The 17758-nt window shown below is 43.4% G+C and overlaps 1 protein-coding gene across 3 annotated transcripts; it reads left to right on the top strand.

Annotated features, from left to right (window-relative positions):
* The first annotated feature begins 9416 nt into the window (after positions 1 to 9416).
* Positions 9417 to 12790, top strand: LOC140841360 (nuclear transcription factor Y subunit A-1-like). Of its 3 annotated transcripts, none has more exons than XM_073208713.1 (6): positions 9417 to 9638; positions 10950 to 11242; positions 11345 to 11460; positions 11670 to 11735; positions 11873 to 12034; positions 12173 to 12790. In XM_073208713.1, exons 2-6 carry the CDS (start codon positions 10987 to 10989, stop codon positions 12446 to 12448), a joined length of 876 nt encoding a protein of 291 aa, XP_073064814.1. In that variant the 5' UTR covers positions 9417 to 9638; positions 10950 to 10986; the 3' UTR covers positions 12449 to 12790. The 3 variants fall into 3 exon arrangements, with proteins under 3 accessions (XP_073064814.1, XP_073064816.1, XP_073064815.1); XM_073208715.1 differs by having other exon boundaries at positions 9427 to 9638; positions 11063 to 11242; XM_073208714.1 differs by lacking the exon at positions 9417 to 9638 and adding an exon at positions 9697 to 10835.
* The last annotated feature ends 4968 nt before the right edge of the window (positions 12791 to 17758 follow it).

The following is a 17758-nucleotide window of genomic DNA, read 5'->3' as shown; positions in this document are numbered from 1 at the left end:
TACTTCCAGGGCCAATGCACGAGGCTCGTCAGGATATGAATCCGCTGCACTTCGTTCTGATTCGTCTCCTTCTCCCACCTCTCGTCGCCCTTCTACCCAGACTGTCAGAAAACCTATAAGCTTTAAACCCCCATCTTCTTCCAGACCTTCTAAACCCTCTTCTTCGGGCCTTTCCCGGATCCCTAAAAAAGATAAGGGTAAGGGCAAGGTCCATGCTTCCGACCGCCCTTTAACCGAGGTCCTCGAGGTTCCATGGTTCTCCTCTTTGAGCAGCTCCTTGCGCCCCGGGGCAGAGAAGGAACTTCGAACCCTAGGGGTCATTCCCCCTACCTATCCTATTCTCATACCCGGATCTGCAGACCGGGCGGATCAAACCCCCTCTGGTTATATTACCTTTTTTCGGGACCAGCTTCGAAATGGTCTTCGATTTCCCATTGCCCCGTTCTATATCGAGGTTGCCAAATTCTTTGGTGTACCTATTAATCAATTTCACCCCAACTCCTTTCGGATCATGGCTTCGGTTTTTGTTCTCTTCCGTATGCATGATCTGGTAATAAATTCCAAAGTTCTGCATTACTTTTTTATTTGTAGATTAGGAGATAATGTCTTTTCCCTTTCTGCCCGGCTTAATGCCCGCTTTCTTGATGACATCCCTTCCTCTCAAAAGGGGTGGAAAGGAAGGTATTTTTTTATTCGCCTCCCGGGTTCTCTTGATTGTCCAACCGGGTTCCTCCCTTCTCTTCTCGCTCAGCCAGAACTTCCTCGGGCGTATAAGTCTGAAGAATTTTATACCCGAAGCCTCGCCTTGGTAGAGGGTAAAAAGTTTTCTTCCTCCGCCCTTATTACCCAAGAGCACCTGGCTACCCATCACTTAAGTGCCCGGGTTGAGGATCTGATTGACCAAGTGATTGATGAAGTTGCTGGCTCGGGCCTTCAACCCGGTAACTTCCCTTTACCTGTTATGCGATTGCTCCCTTGCTTTATATTTGCACTTGGATTTTACCCTTTCTTGCTTTTTATGCAGATTTAATGGAAGAGGCTTTTGCCAAAAGATGGGCAGCCGAGAAGGCAGCCCAGGAGAAGAAGAGGGCAGCCCGAAAGGCTGCTGCCGAAAAGAGAGCGGAGGATGTGGCTGCCCGGGCAAAGGAGACGGCCCGGGTACAATTTGAACTTAAGAGAGCGGCGCCTGAATCCAGGGAAGATGAAGAAGACCTCCTCCCCCTTAGCCAAAGGCAACGAAGAGTCATGACCATCCCGGTGCTGACTCTTAGTGAAGATGACCAAGCGGGAGGCCGGGCTTCCTTTCAAGCGTATCAGTCAGACACGCCTCCCCTTCCGCGCGATGACCAGGCTCCCCTCCAAGAACCTTCCCAGGAATCTCTCCAAGGGCCTCTCCAAGAGCCCTTGCAAGGGCCTCTCCTCTCTGTGCCATCTGCTCGGGCTAGTTTCTTCACTGAAAAAGATTCCCGAGTCGTGGCAAACCTCTTCAAGCAGATGCTCCTTCCTATTGATGAGGCCTTCCTCCAGAGTGTGCCGCCGACCCCTCGATACCAGGAGGGCGTAAACAAGCTCCTGGCTGTAAGCTTCTTTTTTCCTTATTTATTATTTTTATTTATTTACTTATTTTGATCCGCCTTCTCTTTTAAATAGGGTGCTCACATGATAATGTCGGCCCACGAAGAAGTGACCTTCTTGACCAATCGGCAAGCCCCCCAACTCCAAGCCATTAGGGAAGCACATGAGCGCCTCCAAGAGGAACTTTCCCGATTGAGGGGACTCCATGCAGAAGAGGTGGCTGCTCTTCGGGGTTCTGTAGAGTCTGCCCAGGCGGAACTGGCCAAAGCCCGGGATGAAATAAATGAAGGTCACATCAGGGAGGAAACTCTCCAAGGACATAATTCGGTTCTTGAAGGCAAGAACCTCTCCCTGATGGACACCATAGAACAGCAGATGTCACGGGCTGAGAAAGCGGAGATGGCCCTGGCCGAGTCTGAGAGCCAAAAAGAGCAACTGAGGACTTCCTTCCTAGAATCCCCAGAATTCAAGGTTGCAGTTGAGCATAGAGCCTATCCTTTCTTTAAAGCCGACTTCAACAGATGTCGTCAACAATTTAAAGAAGCTGGGCTTATACCCGAGGATAGTGCCAACTTTCCAGACTTCGGGCTAACCATTGCGTCCCTTGCAGGAGCCGGGGCGGAAGACAAAGAAGAAGAATCCGGAGAGGAGGAAGAAGGAGAGAAACCTGTAGAGGAGGAAGGAGAAGAAAAAGAGCGGCCGACGGAGAAGGAGAAAGAGCCAGGCACCGACCCTGTTGATATAGAATAGGATTGTAATATCTTTCTTATTTTTAAATTCACTTCCTGCCTTCGGGCTTATTAGTAATGTAATACTTCCTTTCCTTCTATCCTTCTTCGCAATCTTCATAAAAATTTAGTCATCCGATCTCAACAGGACTAGGATACTCCTGATTTAACAAGTCTTAGAAATCTTTCAAGTGTTAAAAACTTAACCGAGATAGAAAACTAGGCAGCGGTCTCCTGTATACTAACTGAACATTTGTGATGCAACTATCTGAAACAAACAAAAGCTTAGGCCGGGGAACAGGTCTCGGGACTTTGGAATGGTCGAGGTACGGAGCCCCGAGCCAGGGTGTAATGCCCTGGGCTTATGTAGAGCTAAGGTACGGAACCTTAGGCCGGGGAACAGGTCCCGGGACTTAGGAATGGTCGAGGTACGGAGCCTCGAGCTAGGGTGTAATGCCCTGGGCTTATGTAGAGCTAAGGTACGGAACCTTAGCCGGGGAACAGGTCCCGGGACTTTGGAATGGTCGAGGTACGGAGCCCCGAGCCAGGGTGTAATGCCCTGGGCTTATGTAGAGCTAAGGTACGGAACCTTAGGCCGGGGAACAGGTCCCGGGACTTTGGAATGGTCGAGGTACGGAGCCCCGAGCCAGGGTGTAATGCCCTGGGCTTATGTAGAGCTAAGGTACAGAACCTTAGGCCGGGGAACAGGTCCCGGGACTTTGGAATGGTCGAGGTACGGAGCCCCGAGCCAGGGTGTAATGCCCTGGGCTTATGTAGAGCTAAGGTACGGAACCTTAGGCCGGGGAACAGGTCCCGGGACTTTGGAATGGTCGAGGTACGGAGCCCCGAGCCAGGGTATAATGCCCTGGGCTTATGTAGAGCTAAGGTACGGAACCTTAGGCCGGGGAACAGGTCCCGGGACTTTGGAATGGTCGAGGTACGGAGCCCCGAGCCAGGGTGTAATGCCCTGGGCTTAGTTCCTCTCGATCTGATGTATCAATAACTTAAAGTAGACAGAAATATGAGGAAAGCGATCCTTTATTATTTCTTGAAAAGCAAAAATTACATCTGTGCATTGGCTAAGGGTAATATTTCTTTAAATGAAGTACATTCCAAGGTCTCTTAAGAAGTTTCCCCTGAGCATCTTCCAGATAAAAAGATCCGGAACTAACTCTTCTAATGATTTTGTAAGGCCCCTCCCATCGAGCTTCAAGTTTGCCCACATCCCCAGCCGGATTAACCTTCTTCATAACCAAGTCCCCTATCTGCAGATCTCGAACTCGGACCTTTTTGTTGTAGGATTTCATGACTCGGCCTCGATATGCTTCCATCCAAATCATGGCTTGATCCCTCCTCTTCTAATAGATCCAGTTCTACTGCACGGCTGTCCTCATTATTGCTCGGGTAAGATTCTACCCGGGCAGATATTTGCCCAATCTCAACAGGAAGGACGGCCTCGGATCCGTATACCAAGCTGAACGGAGTTTCTTGAGTCGGTGCCCGGGGGGTAGTCCTGTATGCCCATAGTAAACTGGGCAATTCTTCTACCCAGTCCTTCCCTTTGCCTTGCAGTCTGGTCTTTAAGGCTTGCACAATAATTCTGTTTACAACTTCTGTTTGACCATTGGCCTGAGGGTACGCCACAGAAGTAAAGGACTGGGTGATCTTAATTTCCCGGCACCAAGATGTTATCTCCTTTCCCTGAAATTGCCTTCCATTATCTGAGATCAATCGCCGGGGTACGCCGAAACGACAGACTATATTCTTCCATAGGAACTTTAGAACCTCTTGCTCGGTGATTTTGGCCAAGGCCTCAGCTTCTACCCACATAGAGAAATAATCAACAGCCACCAGCAAGAATTTTTTCTGAGCCCGGGCGACCGAAAATGGACCCACTATATCCATACCCCATTGATCAAAGGGACAAGATGCCCAAATAGGCTTCATAGGAGTGGCTGGGCTGTGTTGAAAGTTTGAATGATGTTGACATCCCTCACAAGTCCGGACCACTCGGGCGGAGTCATGGTGAAGAGTCGGCCACCAGAATCCGGCTAGCATCGCTTTGCGAGCCAGAGATTTTCCTCCCAAATGCTCACCACAGCATCCTTCATGAATCTCTTGAAGAACATAAATTACTTCCTTCCCGCTCAAACACTTCAATAATGGTCCCTGGAATGATCTCCTGTATAGAACATTATTTAAGAGAACAAACCTGGGAGCTTGTCTTTTTATCTTCTGTGCTCGAGCTTTCTCCTCGGGCAGTTCACTGTCCCGGATGAATTTTATCAGAGGAATCATCCACGAATCTTCTGGTACTGTCAACATTTCCTCCTCTTCAGTAGCTAAAATTACTCGGGAGACAAACAAAACTTCCCGGGTGCTGTCTTCTGACAAAGAGGCGGCCATTTTCGCTAAGGCATCTGCTTCTCCATTCTCCTCTCGGGGTATCTGCTCAATGCTCCAATCCATGAATACTTCTGCCTGGGCTTTGATAAGATGCAAATATTTGAGCATCCTGTCATCCTTGACTTCATACGCACCCTTTATCTGCTGAGTGATCAACTGTGAATCGGAGTACAATATAATTCTGGCCGCTCCAATCTCCCGGGTAGCTCGGATACCGGCTAGAACATCCTCATATTCTGCTTCATTATTCGTCACCCGGGAATCAATTTTCACTGCCAACTTAATCTTCTCTCCCGCCGGGGATATTATCACAACTCCGACTCCGCATCCTGCCAGGCAAGAAGCCCCATCCACAAACACTCTCCATCTTTCCTCCTCAGCAGGTTGAATCATCTCAGATAGGAAATCGGATAAAGCCTGCGCTTTTATGGCGACCCGGGGTTTGTACTCAATATCGTATTCCCCAATTCCACATTCCATTTAATCATCCGCCCGGACACTTCTGAATGAGTCATAATTCTTCCCAGCGGGCTGTTAGTAAGGACGATAATGGGATGTGACAGAAAATAAGGCCGCAACTTCCGGGCAGTCACAACTAAAGCCAAGGCCATCTTCTCCACTTCACTGTATCTTAGCTCGGGACCTCTCAGGGCATGACTGACATAGTAGACAGGCTTCTGATCAGAATCCTCTTTCTTTATCAACACTGAGCTAACAGCATACTCTGTGGTGGACAAATACACAAATAATTTGTCCCCGGGCTCGGGTTTTACCAGCACTGGGAGCTCAGCCAAATGATTTTTTAGATCCTGGAAAGCCTGCTTACACCTATCATCCCATCCGAACTTCTGGGCTTTCCTGAGAACCTGAAAGAAAGGATAACTCCTGTGGGCTGACCGAGATATAAACCGAGATAAAGAGGCAATCCTCCCGGTCAACTTCGGCACTTCTTTGACAGATCAGGGAGAAGGCATACATAGCACAGTTTTTACTTTTTCTTGATTGACCTCGATCCCCCGCTCTGTCACTATAAAGCCCAAGAACTTACCACTCCTGACCCCGAAAATACATTTAGCAGGATTGAGTTTGATTCCATAAGATGTCAAAGTGGCAAAGGTCTCTTCCAAATCAACAATAAAATCCCCCACCTCCTTTGATTTTCCCAGAATGTCATCCACATAAACCTCCAGATTTCTTCCCAGCTGCTTCTCAAAGACTTTATTCATTAAACGTTGATACGTGGCCCCTGAATTTTTCAACCCGAAAGGCATTACAACATAACAAAATGTACCTCCCGAGGTGATAAAACTGGCCTTTTCTTGATCATTTTTTGCCAAAGGAATTTGATGATATCCTTGATAGGCATCCATGAAACTGAGCAGCTCGAAACCTGAGGTGGAATCCACCAACTGATCAATCCGGGGCAATGGGTAATGATCTTTTGGACAGGCTTTATTGAGGTCCTGGAAATCAACACACATCCTCCATTTACCGGTGGCTTTGGGTACCAGCACCACATTCGAGAGCCATGTAGGAAATTGTACCTCCCGAATGTGGCCGGCTTGCAGCAACTCTTTCACCTGTTCATCGATAACTTTGTCCTTTTCGGGACCAAAGTGTCTCTTCTTCTGCTTGATCGGGTGAGCTCCCAGGAGAATGTTTAATCGATGCTCAGATATCAAGGGTGAAATCCCTGTTAGTTCCTGCTGGGACCAGGCAAACACATGAATATTATTCTTTAGACATTTAAGTAAACTGACCCGGGTGGATACATTGAGGTCCCGAGCTACCCGGATCTGTTGGCCTAGTCCTATCTCCACAGCCTCCTGCTCCTCTTCTGCCACAAAGTGTACTTCCCCCTTTTCCACCTCTCTCCCCCTGACTTCCTCCATCTTGGCTTTCTTCCCCTCCTTTCTAGACTTGCCTTGATCTGCCCGAATACCCTCCACATAACATTTCCGGGAAGAAGGCTGATCTCCACAGACCTCTCCTACTTGACTTCCCACTGGAAATTTGATCTTTTGATGGTAAGTAGATGCTACTGCCCTCAACTCATTCATGGCCGGCCTCCCCAGAATGATATTGTAAGATGAGGGGGAATCCACCACTGTGAAGGTGGTCATGACTGTTTTCTTGACATCCCGGGAGCCTAGAGTGAGTGGCAGAACAATTTCTCCCTCCGGATAAACCGCATGTCCGGCGAAACCAAATAGGGCAGTCTCCACAATCTCCAATTTAAACCCTTGCAGATCCATCTGCACTAAGGCATCTTTAAAAATCACATTGACTTAACTGCCTGAATCCACAAAGACTCTCAAAATGTCGTAGTTGGCCACCCGGGCTTGGATGACCAGAGCATCGTTGTGTGGCATGTTTATTCCCTTTAGATCTTCCGGACCAAAACTGATCACGACTCCTAGATCCTTCCACCTCCATACACTCCCGCCTACTTCTCGACTTCCTGGCTCGATTTGAATCTCCATCAGTAGATCCTCCCGAGATCATTTTGATCAATCCCGCCGCAGAGGATGAAGATCTCTTCTTCTCGGGCTCCGGCTCCCTCCTCCTACCCACATCGTTCCTCGGGCCACTCCTTGCGTTTATCCGGGTGTTAGGCACTGGTGGCCGAGGTGTCCAGAGTGGACCTCTCGACCTCTTGACCGATTGATTATATCCCTAACTGGTGGGTGGAACATAATTTCTCTTTAAAGCATTACAATTCTCAGTACTGTGCTGACATACCCCGTGCCTAGTACAAAATTCACTTCTCTCGGGTTGAGACAGCGGGTGATCGGGAACTGGATCCCTACTGCATTCCTGTACCTCTCTCTCCCGGGTAATTTTCAGTGGCACGTGCTGGGAGAAGTGCCCTGGATTACCCCGCCTTGGTCCTCTCTCCTCGGGCTTAGATGCCCGGTCCCCTCTCTCCTTTCTGATGGCTTCCCTCTTTTGTCTCTGGGCTTCCTCCATATTAATGTATTTCTCTGCCCGAGATAGCAAATCTTCAAAGTCCTCAGACACTTTCTTTGTTAACGATTTGAAAAACTCACTCTCTTTCAAACCTTGAGTAAAGCAGTAGTTTTTGTCTCCGTAGCGCAAGTAGGCACATCCAAAGCCACTTTATTAAACCTCTTAATATACATCCTCAGACTCTCCTCCGGGCCTTGCCTTACTTCGAACAAACTGAAAGCAGTTTTCTTATACTTTTTGCTGCTACTGAAATTATGCAAGAAGATTTTTTGAAAATCATCAAACGATTTAATACTCAATGGAGCCAACCCATCAAACCATCTTTGAGCTGAATCTACCAGCGTAGTCAAAAACACTTTACACTTGATCCTATCGGTATAGCAATGCAACATAGCCATATTCTCGAATCTGGCCAAATGTTCCTCTGGATCTTCGTTTCCATCATACGTTCCTATTTTGGCAGACTTAAAGTTCCCAGGAAGAGGTTCCCGAATAATTGCCTCAGCAAACGGGCGTCCTTTGACAGACGCTCGAGAAGTTCCACGATTTTCCAGCTGTCCTTCCAAGACTTTCATTTTCTGCTTTAACTCCAACATCTCCTCGACCATCGTTGGTGACTTAGATCCAGCAGAGGATTCCTCACCTTCTCCCCTCTTCTCCTCCTCCCTCAACTCCTGCTGCTGCTCTTGCTCTTTCTCTGGTTCCTCCTCGAGTGGTATATCATGGTGGGAAGCTTCTCGCCTAGCCATAGCTTTCTCCACGGCTTCAGTAATACGCTTATCCAACTCCTCTGGAGTCATGGTAATAAGATCAGGAGGAGCATCCTCTTGTCTTGAGTGATTTGCGTCAACTCCCTGAACCCGGGAGGTATTCTGGTTAGTTTTCCTCGTGTGAGCCATATCAACGCCTTAGTCTCAAGTTTCCCACAGACGGCGCCAATGATGCGGCCACGCTGAAATGGAATGAGCTGGGTCAGAAGCTCCAACGGGCCAAATCAATAATTTATAGTGTTTGGGAATTTGAGTGTGGACAATGGCTCTTTCAACACCTGCAGATAAGAAAAGAACTCGTGAATGGACGCCGGAAGGGTGTCCGGCTTGACCACTCCGATGCTTAAGTCAGCAGACTTATCAAGGAAGAAACTTAGAGCAATATGTATGAATGCTTGAGAAAGAAGAATTTTTCAGACCCCGTAAATGACAAATATACCTGCTATTTATAGGAAGGAAAACTAGGGTTACATCGATACACGGGCGTACCTACCACTTGTACCCTTGAACGTTGACTGCCTGTCCAGTCCCTTTCTTCCCGATAGCTTCGCGGACACTCCAAGGAGAAGGGATGTTGACTTCCTGTCCAGTCCCTTTCTTCCCAATAGCTTCGCGGACACTCCAAGAAGAAAGGATGTTGACTTCCTGTCCAGTCCTTTTCTCGGACCTCCCAACGAGGTTACTTGGGTATTGAGCCCTCGGCTCTGACATGAGAACCCGGGCCCTAGTTAATCATTTCACTCGACGGTTATGTAGGAAATACCCGGCCTCTCGGTTTTCATACGGGCCATGCAACGAAACTTCCCGGGTCAACCATGACCCGGCCCTTTCAAGGGTATCAATAATATATATATGTGAAATATTTAAAATACAATTTTATTTTTAGATTTTTTTAGTTATATAATTTTAAAAGTAACAACATCTTAAAAAATTTCTTTTATAAATTTATACAACAAATGAGGTTGGTGTCCGAGCGTATTTATTTGGCGAGGTGAGAATAGCAAAACTCAGCAACACAATTATTCGTCTCCAAATGAGCAATTCGAATTTCATTTCCCTTTAATTTTTACTCGTCAAGTCTCCTCCATCAGCACAGAGCATCAATTGTCCCTCAATTCTCTCTTCAAAGCAATCTCAATTTGACCCCCTGAATTCTAGGGCTTGTTTGCATCCTGACTAGTAATCTCCGGTAGAGTCCTTATTTCCCCTGGTTCTGTGTCTTTTTTACAGTATGAGGTGTACCTAGTGTTAGTATGTGTGTGTTTCTTGCTTATTATCTCGCATATAATTGAGTTTCTGATTTGGGTTTTTGGTTTTTTGCTGGCTTGACCATTTGTGAATGTGTGATTAGTAGTTGGATTGTTGTTTCGGTTTGATTTTTACTTGGGCTTTTATGATGTGGTATTAAATATTAGTTTTGGGAGTGGTTTGATTTTGAAGTAGAATATTTCTGGCTTAATTGTAACTGAAGTCGGAATATTTCCCGGAAGGTGAGCGATGGTGGCCCCGGATTAAAATTTGGGAGGCAAACCATGAATAAAAATTACCATGAATTTTGTTCACCCTCTGGTTACAGGGTTTTGTGTCATTCTATTGATCCTGTGCTAGATGGGATAGGTGGACTAATTGGTAGTTGGATGATAAAATATTCAGCGAGTACTGTATGCTGGTGCTTTCTCGGGTTTAAGTTTAATGTTATCACCATCAGTCAATAAGGAAGATTCTTCGATTAAACAATTTTTTTAGGCTCCGCGCATGATAAAGTTTCTTGGATTAAACAATTGTTAGGCTTGAGGAGTTTATAAATTGTGTCTTTTTGTTTGATACTTGGACGTGTTGCCTTCTCTAAGCCCTGTTTGCTGGCTGGAAGCATATTATCACAATCATTTCTTGACAAACAAACTTTTCTTAAAGGAGAAGCTCTAAATCCCCTTTCTTCTTTGGCTAAACTGGTTTTTGTCCTTTGATTGCACAAATAGTAAAGCCAATGAACGGGAAGTTTACGTTCCATGATGATAACTTTTTTCTTCTTTCAGTATCATATAAAGATCTCAGACGAAAGCATTTGTGACAAAGGATTGGACTGCATGTTGCATTTTGGATAAATTTTACTTGAGTTTAGTTATACCTGAAATTAGGAATTCCATATCAGGAATCATATGAATTGAGTACATGCCTGTGTACGACATTTAGAGGGGAAACATTATAATTTATATGCTAATTGTAACTGGTTGGCATGGTTATTTACCAACAATTGTGGCATGGCTATGAGGCTATATGGACACAAAGATGCTGTTGGTTTAAGCGTATCTGATCAGGAGTACTGTATCACTTGTTAAGTTTTTAATGATGCTTTTTGTGCTCAGTGAATATCCAACTAAAAAAGGTTTTGCTATTCTGAGCCTCTATTACTGTTCCTTCCCCATTAAAGTTTAGGCTGCATGCTTAGAAATTTTCCCCCCTCGCTTGGACTGACTGGGCCTTGTCTGGCTTATGTAAGGATTCGGTTGTTGAGTTCACGGACAAATTGGGAGAGCATGCAACCTAAGTCTAAGGGTGTTAATCAAGTAGAATCTAAGCTGCCTAACATTACCAATTCCAATATATGCTCAGAACCATGGTGGAATAATGGTGGAAATACTTCCTTTTCTCCTGCCATGATGCGGGACAAAGCATCAGACTCGTCATCCCTGGAACAATCTGCAGATGGCCACTCACATTCTGAGGGTGGAATTAATGAGGATGATGATGATGCGGTCAAACATTCACCAAGTACTTTACCTTTGCGACCAGGTATCTTCAATAAGCCAGTAACTTGTCCAAAAATATTCCTTTGGTTAATATCGCGTGGATGTTTATGAATGCAATACTAATGATCGTGTGTGTCAAAATCAGATACGAATTATAGGCACTTGGAGAATCTTCAGCAAGTTGCACCAGGCTTGCATCAAGGAAATGATGGGAGCCTCAGACAACTTCCCCAACAGTTTGAGCTTGTCGGACACACGATTGTAAGACAGTCACAATCAGAAATATCGAAATAAAAAAATTGCAATCAGTAATATTAAAGTACAAATGTTGCTATCTAGATAAAGGAAATTCGAAATTTGCGATTTGAAATAATTGTATTGTCTGAAGCTTGCCAGATGGTCACGGCAGTGATATTGAATTTCGTCTTTGTAATCCAGAAATCTATTTTATTTTGTTAAACCCTTTTCAGGGCTGTGCCTCAAATCCTTATGATCCTTATTATGGAGGAACGGTGGCAGCTTATGGGCAGCCTTTGGTATGTGCATGAACTGTTGGTTCTACTTTTTATTGTTAAATCTTGTGAAGAGACAAACACTTGATGTGATTTTGATTTTTAACCCATTTTTCAATTTTGCTATTCATAGGGTTCTGAGAATTACATTTTTTTATCAGGTTCCTCATTTATATGACATCAATAATACAAGGATGCCACTGCCCTTGGAAATGACAGAGGAGCCAGTTTATGTAAATGCCAAGCAATACCATGGTATTATGCGAAGACGACAGTCACGTGCTAAAGCAGAGCTTGAAAAGAAGATGATTAAATCTCGGAAGGTACTTTTTTGGTTCCCCAAATAAGCCTCATGTTGAATCTATTTCGTGAGAAAAGGCTTATTCTAAAAACTTTCATTGACCAACTTTTCTTATACTCGTTTTATGGGCTATAGAGGTTTTTCTATTTTTAACTTACAGCCCTATCTGCATGAGTCCCGACATCAACATGCCTTGAGGAGGGAAAGAGGCTCTGGGGGGCGTTTTGCTAAAAAGTCGGATGCTGATACATCCAAGGGAACAGACACTGGCTCGGCCGCCACTTCACGATCAATCAGTTCATCAGGTTCCGATCCCTTTCCGTCTGAGTCAAGTCGAGCAAAAGAACCTGAGTCTCTGCAGGAGCCAGCATCTCAGGCTAAATCTGGTGCGGTGAGGGAACGATCCCAGTCGATGGTTGGAAGATATCCCATCTAGTTATGCAACTTTCTATGCATACTGACTGACTCCCATGGTAAGAAGGTAGGTTTGGTTTGAAGAAAGTGTAAATCTTGGCTTCTAGGCCGGGCGGCAATTCATTCTTGGCTGTTTTATTTAGGTCGTGGAGGGGAGGAATGCTGGGATTTTCTTAGCTTCTTTCAGTGTACAAATGGCTAGAAACGTAGTCTTAGGAAAAATCCATGTTTTATTTGTAAAATTTGTAGTAGGAGAGCAGTGTTTTGTTGCGTTTGTTACATTTTGAAGTATCGTTTGCATCAACTGCAAAACCTTTTTGTTTCCTTATTAATTACGATGATGATAATTATGAGATGACAATTATGAGATGACAATTATGTATATCTCAGAGTGATCATGGTACGGCTTGAGCAGTTTCTTCCCTCCAAATTTGAATCTAATTGTGGTATACTGTTCGGTTTGAAACATTTTTTAATTACGGTTATTAATTATTGATTTTTTCAACTAAGAGTGATGACTTGGTTGGTTTTTTTAAATTAAGAGATGATGACTAAAAAGTATCTTGGGTTTAGCAATAATTTTGATATTGATTGTAACAAAATTGACTGATCCTGAAATCTTGTTTGTCGATATAAATCAGTCTATTAATAATAGTGAGGATATAGTCTGAAATATAGGATGAATACTCAGTGTGAGATATTGCAAAAACTGAATAGATAATCAACTTGAACACATGAATTTTATGTATGTTCGGAGTCTTCAAATGCTTTTATGTCACCTCTTCTATCTAAAGGATATGTTTTTTTACAAAAAGACTGATGTATTACAACATATTGTAATAATCCACTTTAGTTGGACATACAGACTCTCAAACTAAAACTTTTAGTTTATCAAATTATTTACAGTAGAAAGCTGATTCGCAGCCTAAATACCACGAATTAATACAATGAAAATAAGAGTGCAAGTGTGCGAATTGTAGATTTAGAAAATGCTGGAAGAGAGTATCACAACTGATCGATGATTGTCAATAATGTGTTCATTATGTTCACCAACCTTCTTCAACTGAGTTGATCAGATATATATAGTCTTTGATCCCAACAGTCATATTGAATGCATTTAATGACAAATATCCGTTGAATAGTCGTTTAGTTCAAGCTGTTGACTTTATCTGATAGTGGTTCGAAATATCAGACTGTTTTGCTCTGTTACATCTGTTCTGCTTGTGTACGAACTGTCAATCTGTCGGCTGATGTTACAAATGATGTCGTGGCTAACTGATCAGCGGATCAGTTCAGCTAGACATTTTCAGTTCAAATTGATGTCTTTTAAGTTTGGGATACTTCAGTTGACGAAGGTTCTTCTAGTTTAGTTAATCGAAGTCTTCAGTTCTAAATATCGATTCGTTAACTGAACTTTTATGTCATTTGATTTAAATCTTCTTTCAGTTACGATTTGTCTATTCAGTTTTGTTATTCAGTTCTTTTGCGAATATATTTGTCCAACTCTGAAACTTATAATATTCTAACAATTTCTCTTTTTTCGGTGTTAGGCAAAGCTTAGATATCTTTTACCGATGAACTGATTAATCTGATAGAGAAATTGATTGTAGATAAAATAATGTATATATTCGTACGTATACATGAAATTTTTTTCATTGAGTTTGAAATAGGTAAGTACAGATTCGTACATACATTTCAAAATGAAAAAAAATAAAAATACAGATGTCCAATAGACTTTCAACTGACTTATGACTCTTGATTATTTATTGGACTTGTTCTCAACTTGTAATGCCCGGGATTCTGAGTATTGTTATCGGGAATGAATGGTTGATAATTGATGTGATTCTAGATGAATCGGATTAGACCGGGATAGGCGGAAAGAAGATTGGAATTATGTGCGAGGATGAGCTCTCGCGCATATGCGCGACCCAGCCGGACTATATGCGCGAAATGTCCAGAAAACCTCGCGCATATGCGCGGAAATGGTGCGCGCATATGCGCGAGCTGCCGAAAAGGAAAAATGCCGAGACAGAATGTCTCGCGCATATGCGCCGAGTGAGGTCGCGCATATGCATGAGACGTGCTGCCCAAATATGAAGCCACCCGTACATTCTCATGCAATATATATATTTGACAAGCCTTAGCCTTCAAAAGACAGGGGAAAAGAACGAGAATTGCTCTGGGAGTATATACTTATATTTTCCAATCGTAGATTCGTGAATTACGAACGATCCGTCCGTCTGAATTTTAATCTTACTTCAGTAATGTGATCCTATCGTCGACAGCTACAACTGGACGTAAGTTTTGTTACGTTTTAATATGGTTTGAAATTATGATATTGTTAGAATCGGATATGATTCATATAAGATGTTCTTGACATGTTAGACATCGTAGAATCGAAGTCAGATCGAAAAACAAATTGATTATGGAGTTGTTATAATTTTTCAGATTATATTGATTGAAATTGGACAGATTTGAATTATTAATTGATTTCAGATTGTATTGGATATTGGTTATAGATTGTAATTGATATATGTTGATGTGGTATTGACGGAGATATCGAGATTATACCGTTATGATTTTGAGTTAGATTCAGATTGATCAGAATTGGTATTCATTTGAGCAGTATATTGGTATTATACTACTTGATATTGTCATTGCCAGATAGAGTATTGACAGACTTCGACTTCCAGACTTGAACGTCGTCAGAACTACAACAAAAGAAAGGTATAAGTCAATGTCGTACAGGGAGAATGATTCGAGTGTGATGTACTTGAGTTTCCCTAAACCACATACTTATCGTTATTGCGTGCCTTGATTGAATTGATATGCTTGTTCTATTGATTTATAGAATGCATATATTAGACGAGTATTAGATGATTGATCTTGTGACATAGGTGCCGAATAGTGATGGAATCGTCACTGGCACATTGCACATTGTCACAGGATAGTGAATTGGCGGAAGTGCCAAAGTCTTTGACGGATAGGTCAAGACATTGGATGTTTGGTTTATATCGATGTTTGAATAGAAGTGGATTTCCTTCTATTACTGTTATTCGATATAGTATCCCAACATCTGGAAACCGGGATCCCTAGACTAGGATTGAGTCTAGTATGAGACGTGGAGTCACGAGTCTGATTGACAGTTTTATATTGATTAAATTTTCAGATTTTGATATGTATATCTGATATCTGTTTCATGCTTTTACATTGATTATATAATTGAATGTATCGTTGATTTATACTGGGATGTATTTCTCACCGGAGTTATCCGGCTGTTGTCGTGTTTGTATGTGTGCATGGCAACAGGTGGGACTGGATCAGGGTCGAGGAGATGAAGAGTGATAGTGATTAGAGTAGAGACTACAGACTATGATTAGAGATAGGGTTTGAACACTTGAGATGTAGTTGTTGAACCTTGGTTTTAAATGAATGTATATGGTACAGGACATGTACTTTGATTTTGATGTATATATCAAAATGAATTCCATTACGTTCCGCATTTGATACTTGCATTTAAAAAAAAAATTTAGACCCTTTTTATTATAATGAATTAAATTGTCCCAATGATGGTTAAGAATATGATTAGCGTCCGGGTCCCTACAACAGGTGGTATCAGAGCGATAGATCCTTTAGACTGAGATAGAAGCTAGTGAGCGGGGTATATTGAGTTTTCTTTCCTGCTTTTGATTGCTAGCATGTGTTACTGCTTTATATAATACATGTTACTTGATTGATCTGAATTGATATGGTAATGTGTATTATTGAGAATGGATCAGAACCGATTCTGGATCAGAGGTAAGATGATCAGAAAGGGACTGAGACAGAATTGCTAATTGTGATTGCTAACCTTTTTGATAATCAGATATGCCTCCAGAAGAATACCAGAACATGGTAGCACTTCAAATCCTCCAATGGATGTGAAAGCAACACCGATGGAGACATTGCTGAAGAGATTTCAGTCGTTCCATCCACCGACTCTGAAGGGTACTGAGACTTCAGTAGATTGTGAGAGTTGGCTAGATGACATTGAGATGCTGTTTGAGTCCTTGGATTACACCGATGAGCGGAGAGTGAAATTGATTGGGCACCAGTTGCATGATGTTGCAAAGAACTGGTGGATTACAACAAGGAAGGCATTGGAGCATCGAGGTACAGTTATTACCTGGAATGTTTTTAGAACTGAATTTTATCAAAGGTTCTTTCCAATGTCGTACAGGAAGGACAAGGGAGCACAATTTGCAAACTTGAGACATGGTCAGCTAAATATTGAAGAATATGTGGCAAAGTTCTCTACATTACTGCGATTTGCTCCACATGTGGCTGAGAATGACGAAGCTCTTGCCGATCAGTTCATTAATGGCCTGGATCCTGAAATATTTAGTTTGGTAAATACGGGGCGACCGAACAATTTTACTGAGGCCTTGAACAGAGCTAAGGGAGCCGAAGCCGGTCTGATGAGACAGAAAGGAGCTTCGTTTGTGCCTCCAACACCGAGACCACAGATGCCTCCACCATCTCCCCGATTTGAGAGTTGCAGTGGTAGTGGAAAGAAAGAATTCCTGAAAGCTCGAGGGAAACAATTCAAAAGATCTGGAAGCAGTTCATCAAGTTCTAAGGGCTCGAGACAGACCGGTCAGGGCCAGAGTTATACAGGACCTTATTGCAGCACTTGTGGGGGGAAACATTCCACAGAGCAGTGCCGAGGAGTGTTTGGCAGTTGCCGTATTTGTAGACAGCAGAGACATTTTGCTAGAGTTTGTCCCCAGAGAGATTCCCAGAGATCCCAGGGTGCTGACTCATCTGGATCAGTAGCTCAGACTGGTAGACGACCATCTGTAGTTCACTCTTTCTAGCCAGCACTAGCTCAGTCACAGCCGAGGCCAGGAGGAAGCCAGACAGCTAGCCAGCCTCCTAGACAGCAGGCCAGAGCGTTCGCTTTGACTGAGGAACATGCTCAGGACGCATTGGACGATGTTGTTGCAGGTAACTATTTTATCTCTGGTTATTCTGCATATGTATTGATAGATACTGGTGCATCGCATGCATTTATATCTGAGCGATTTGAGTTGATGCATTCCTTACATGTTGAGTCATTATCTGCTGTAGTGTCTGTCTCTTCTCCTTTGGGGACCGGGTTGATATCAGTGAAATCTGTTAGATCTTGTATACTGCAGTATGATGGACATGAGATTGAATTAGACTGTATTGTACTTGGGTTGTCTGATTTTGACTGTATTATCAGTATCGATATACTGACCAAGTACAGGGCTACTGTTGATTGTTTCCACAAGATTGTTAGATTCAGACCTGAGATGGCTGGCGAGTGGAA

Source organism: Primulina eburnea, chromosome 9 (assembly GCF_022965805.1).
Source record: "Primulina eburnea isolate SZY01 chromosome 9, ASM2296580v1, whole genome shotgun sequence".
NCBI lineage: Eukaryota > Viridiplantae > Streptophyta > Magnoliopsida > Lamiales > Gesneriaceae > Primulina > Primulina eburnea.
This window is presented reverse-complemented; position numbering and strand designations above follow the sequence as displayed.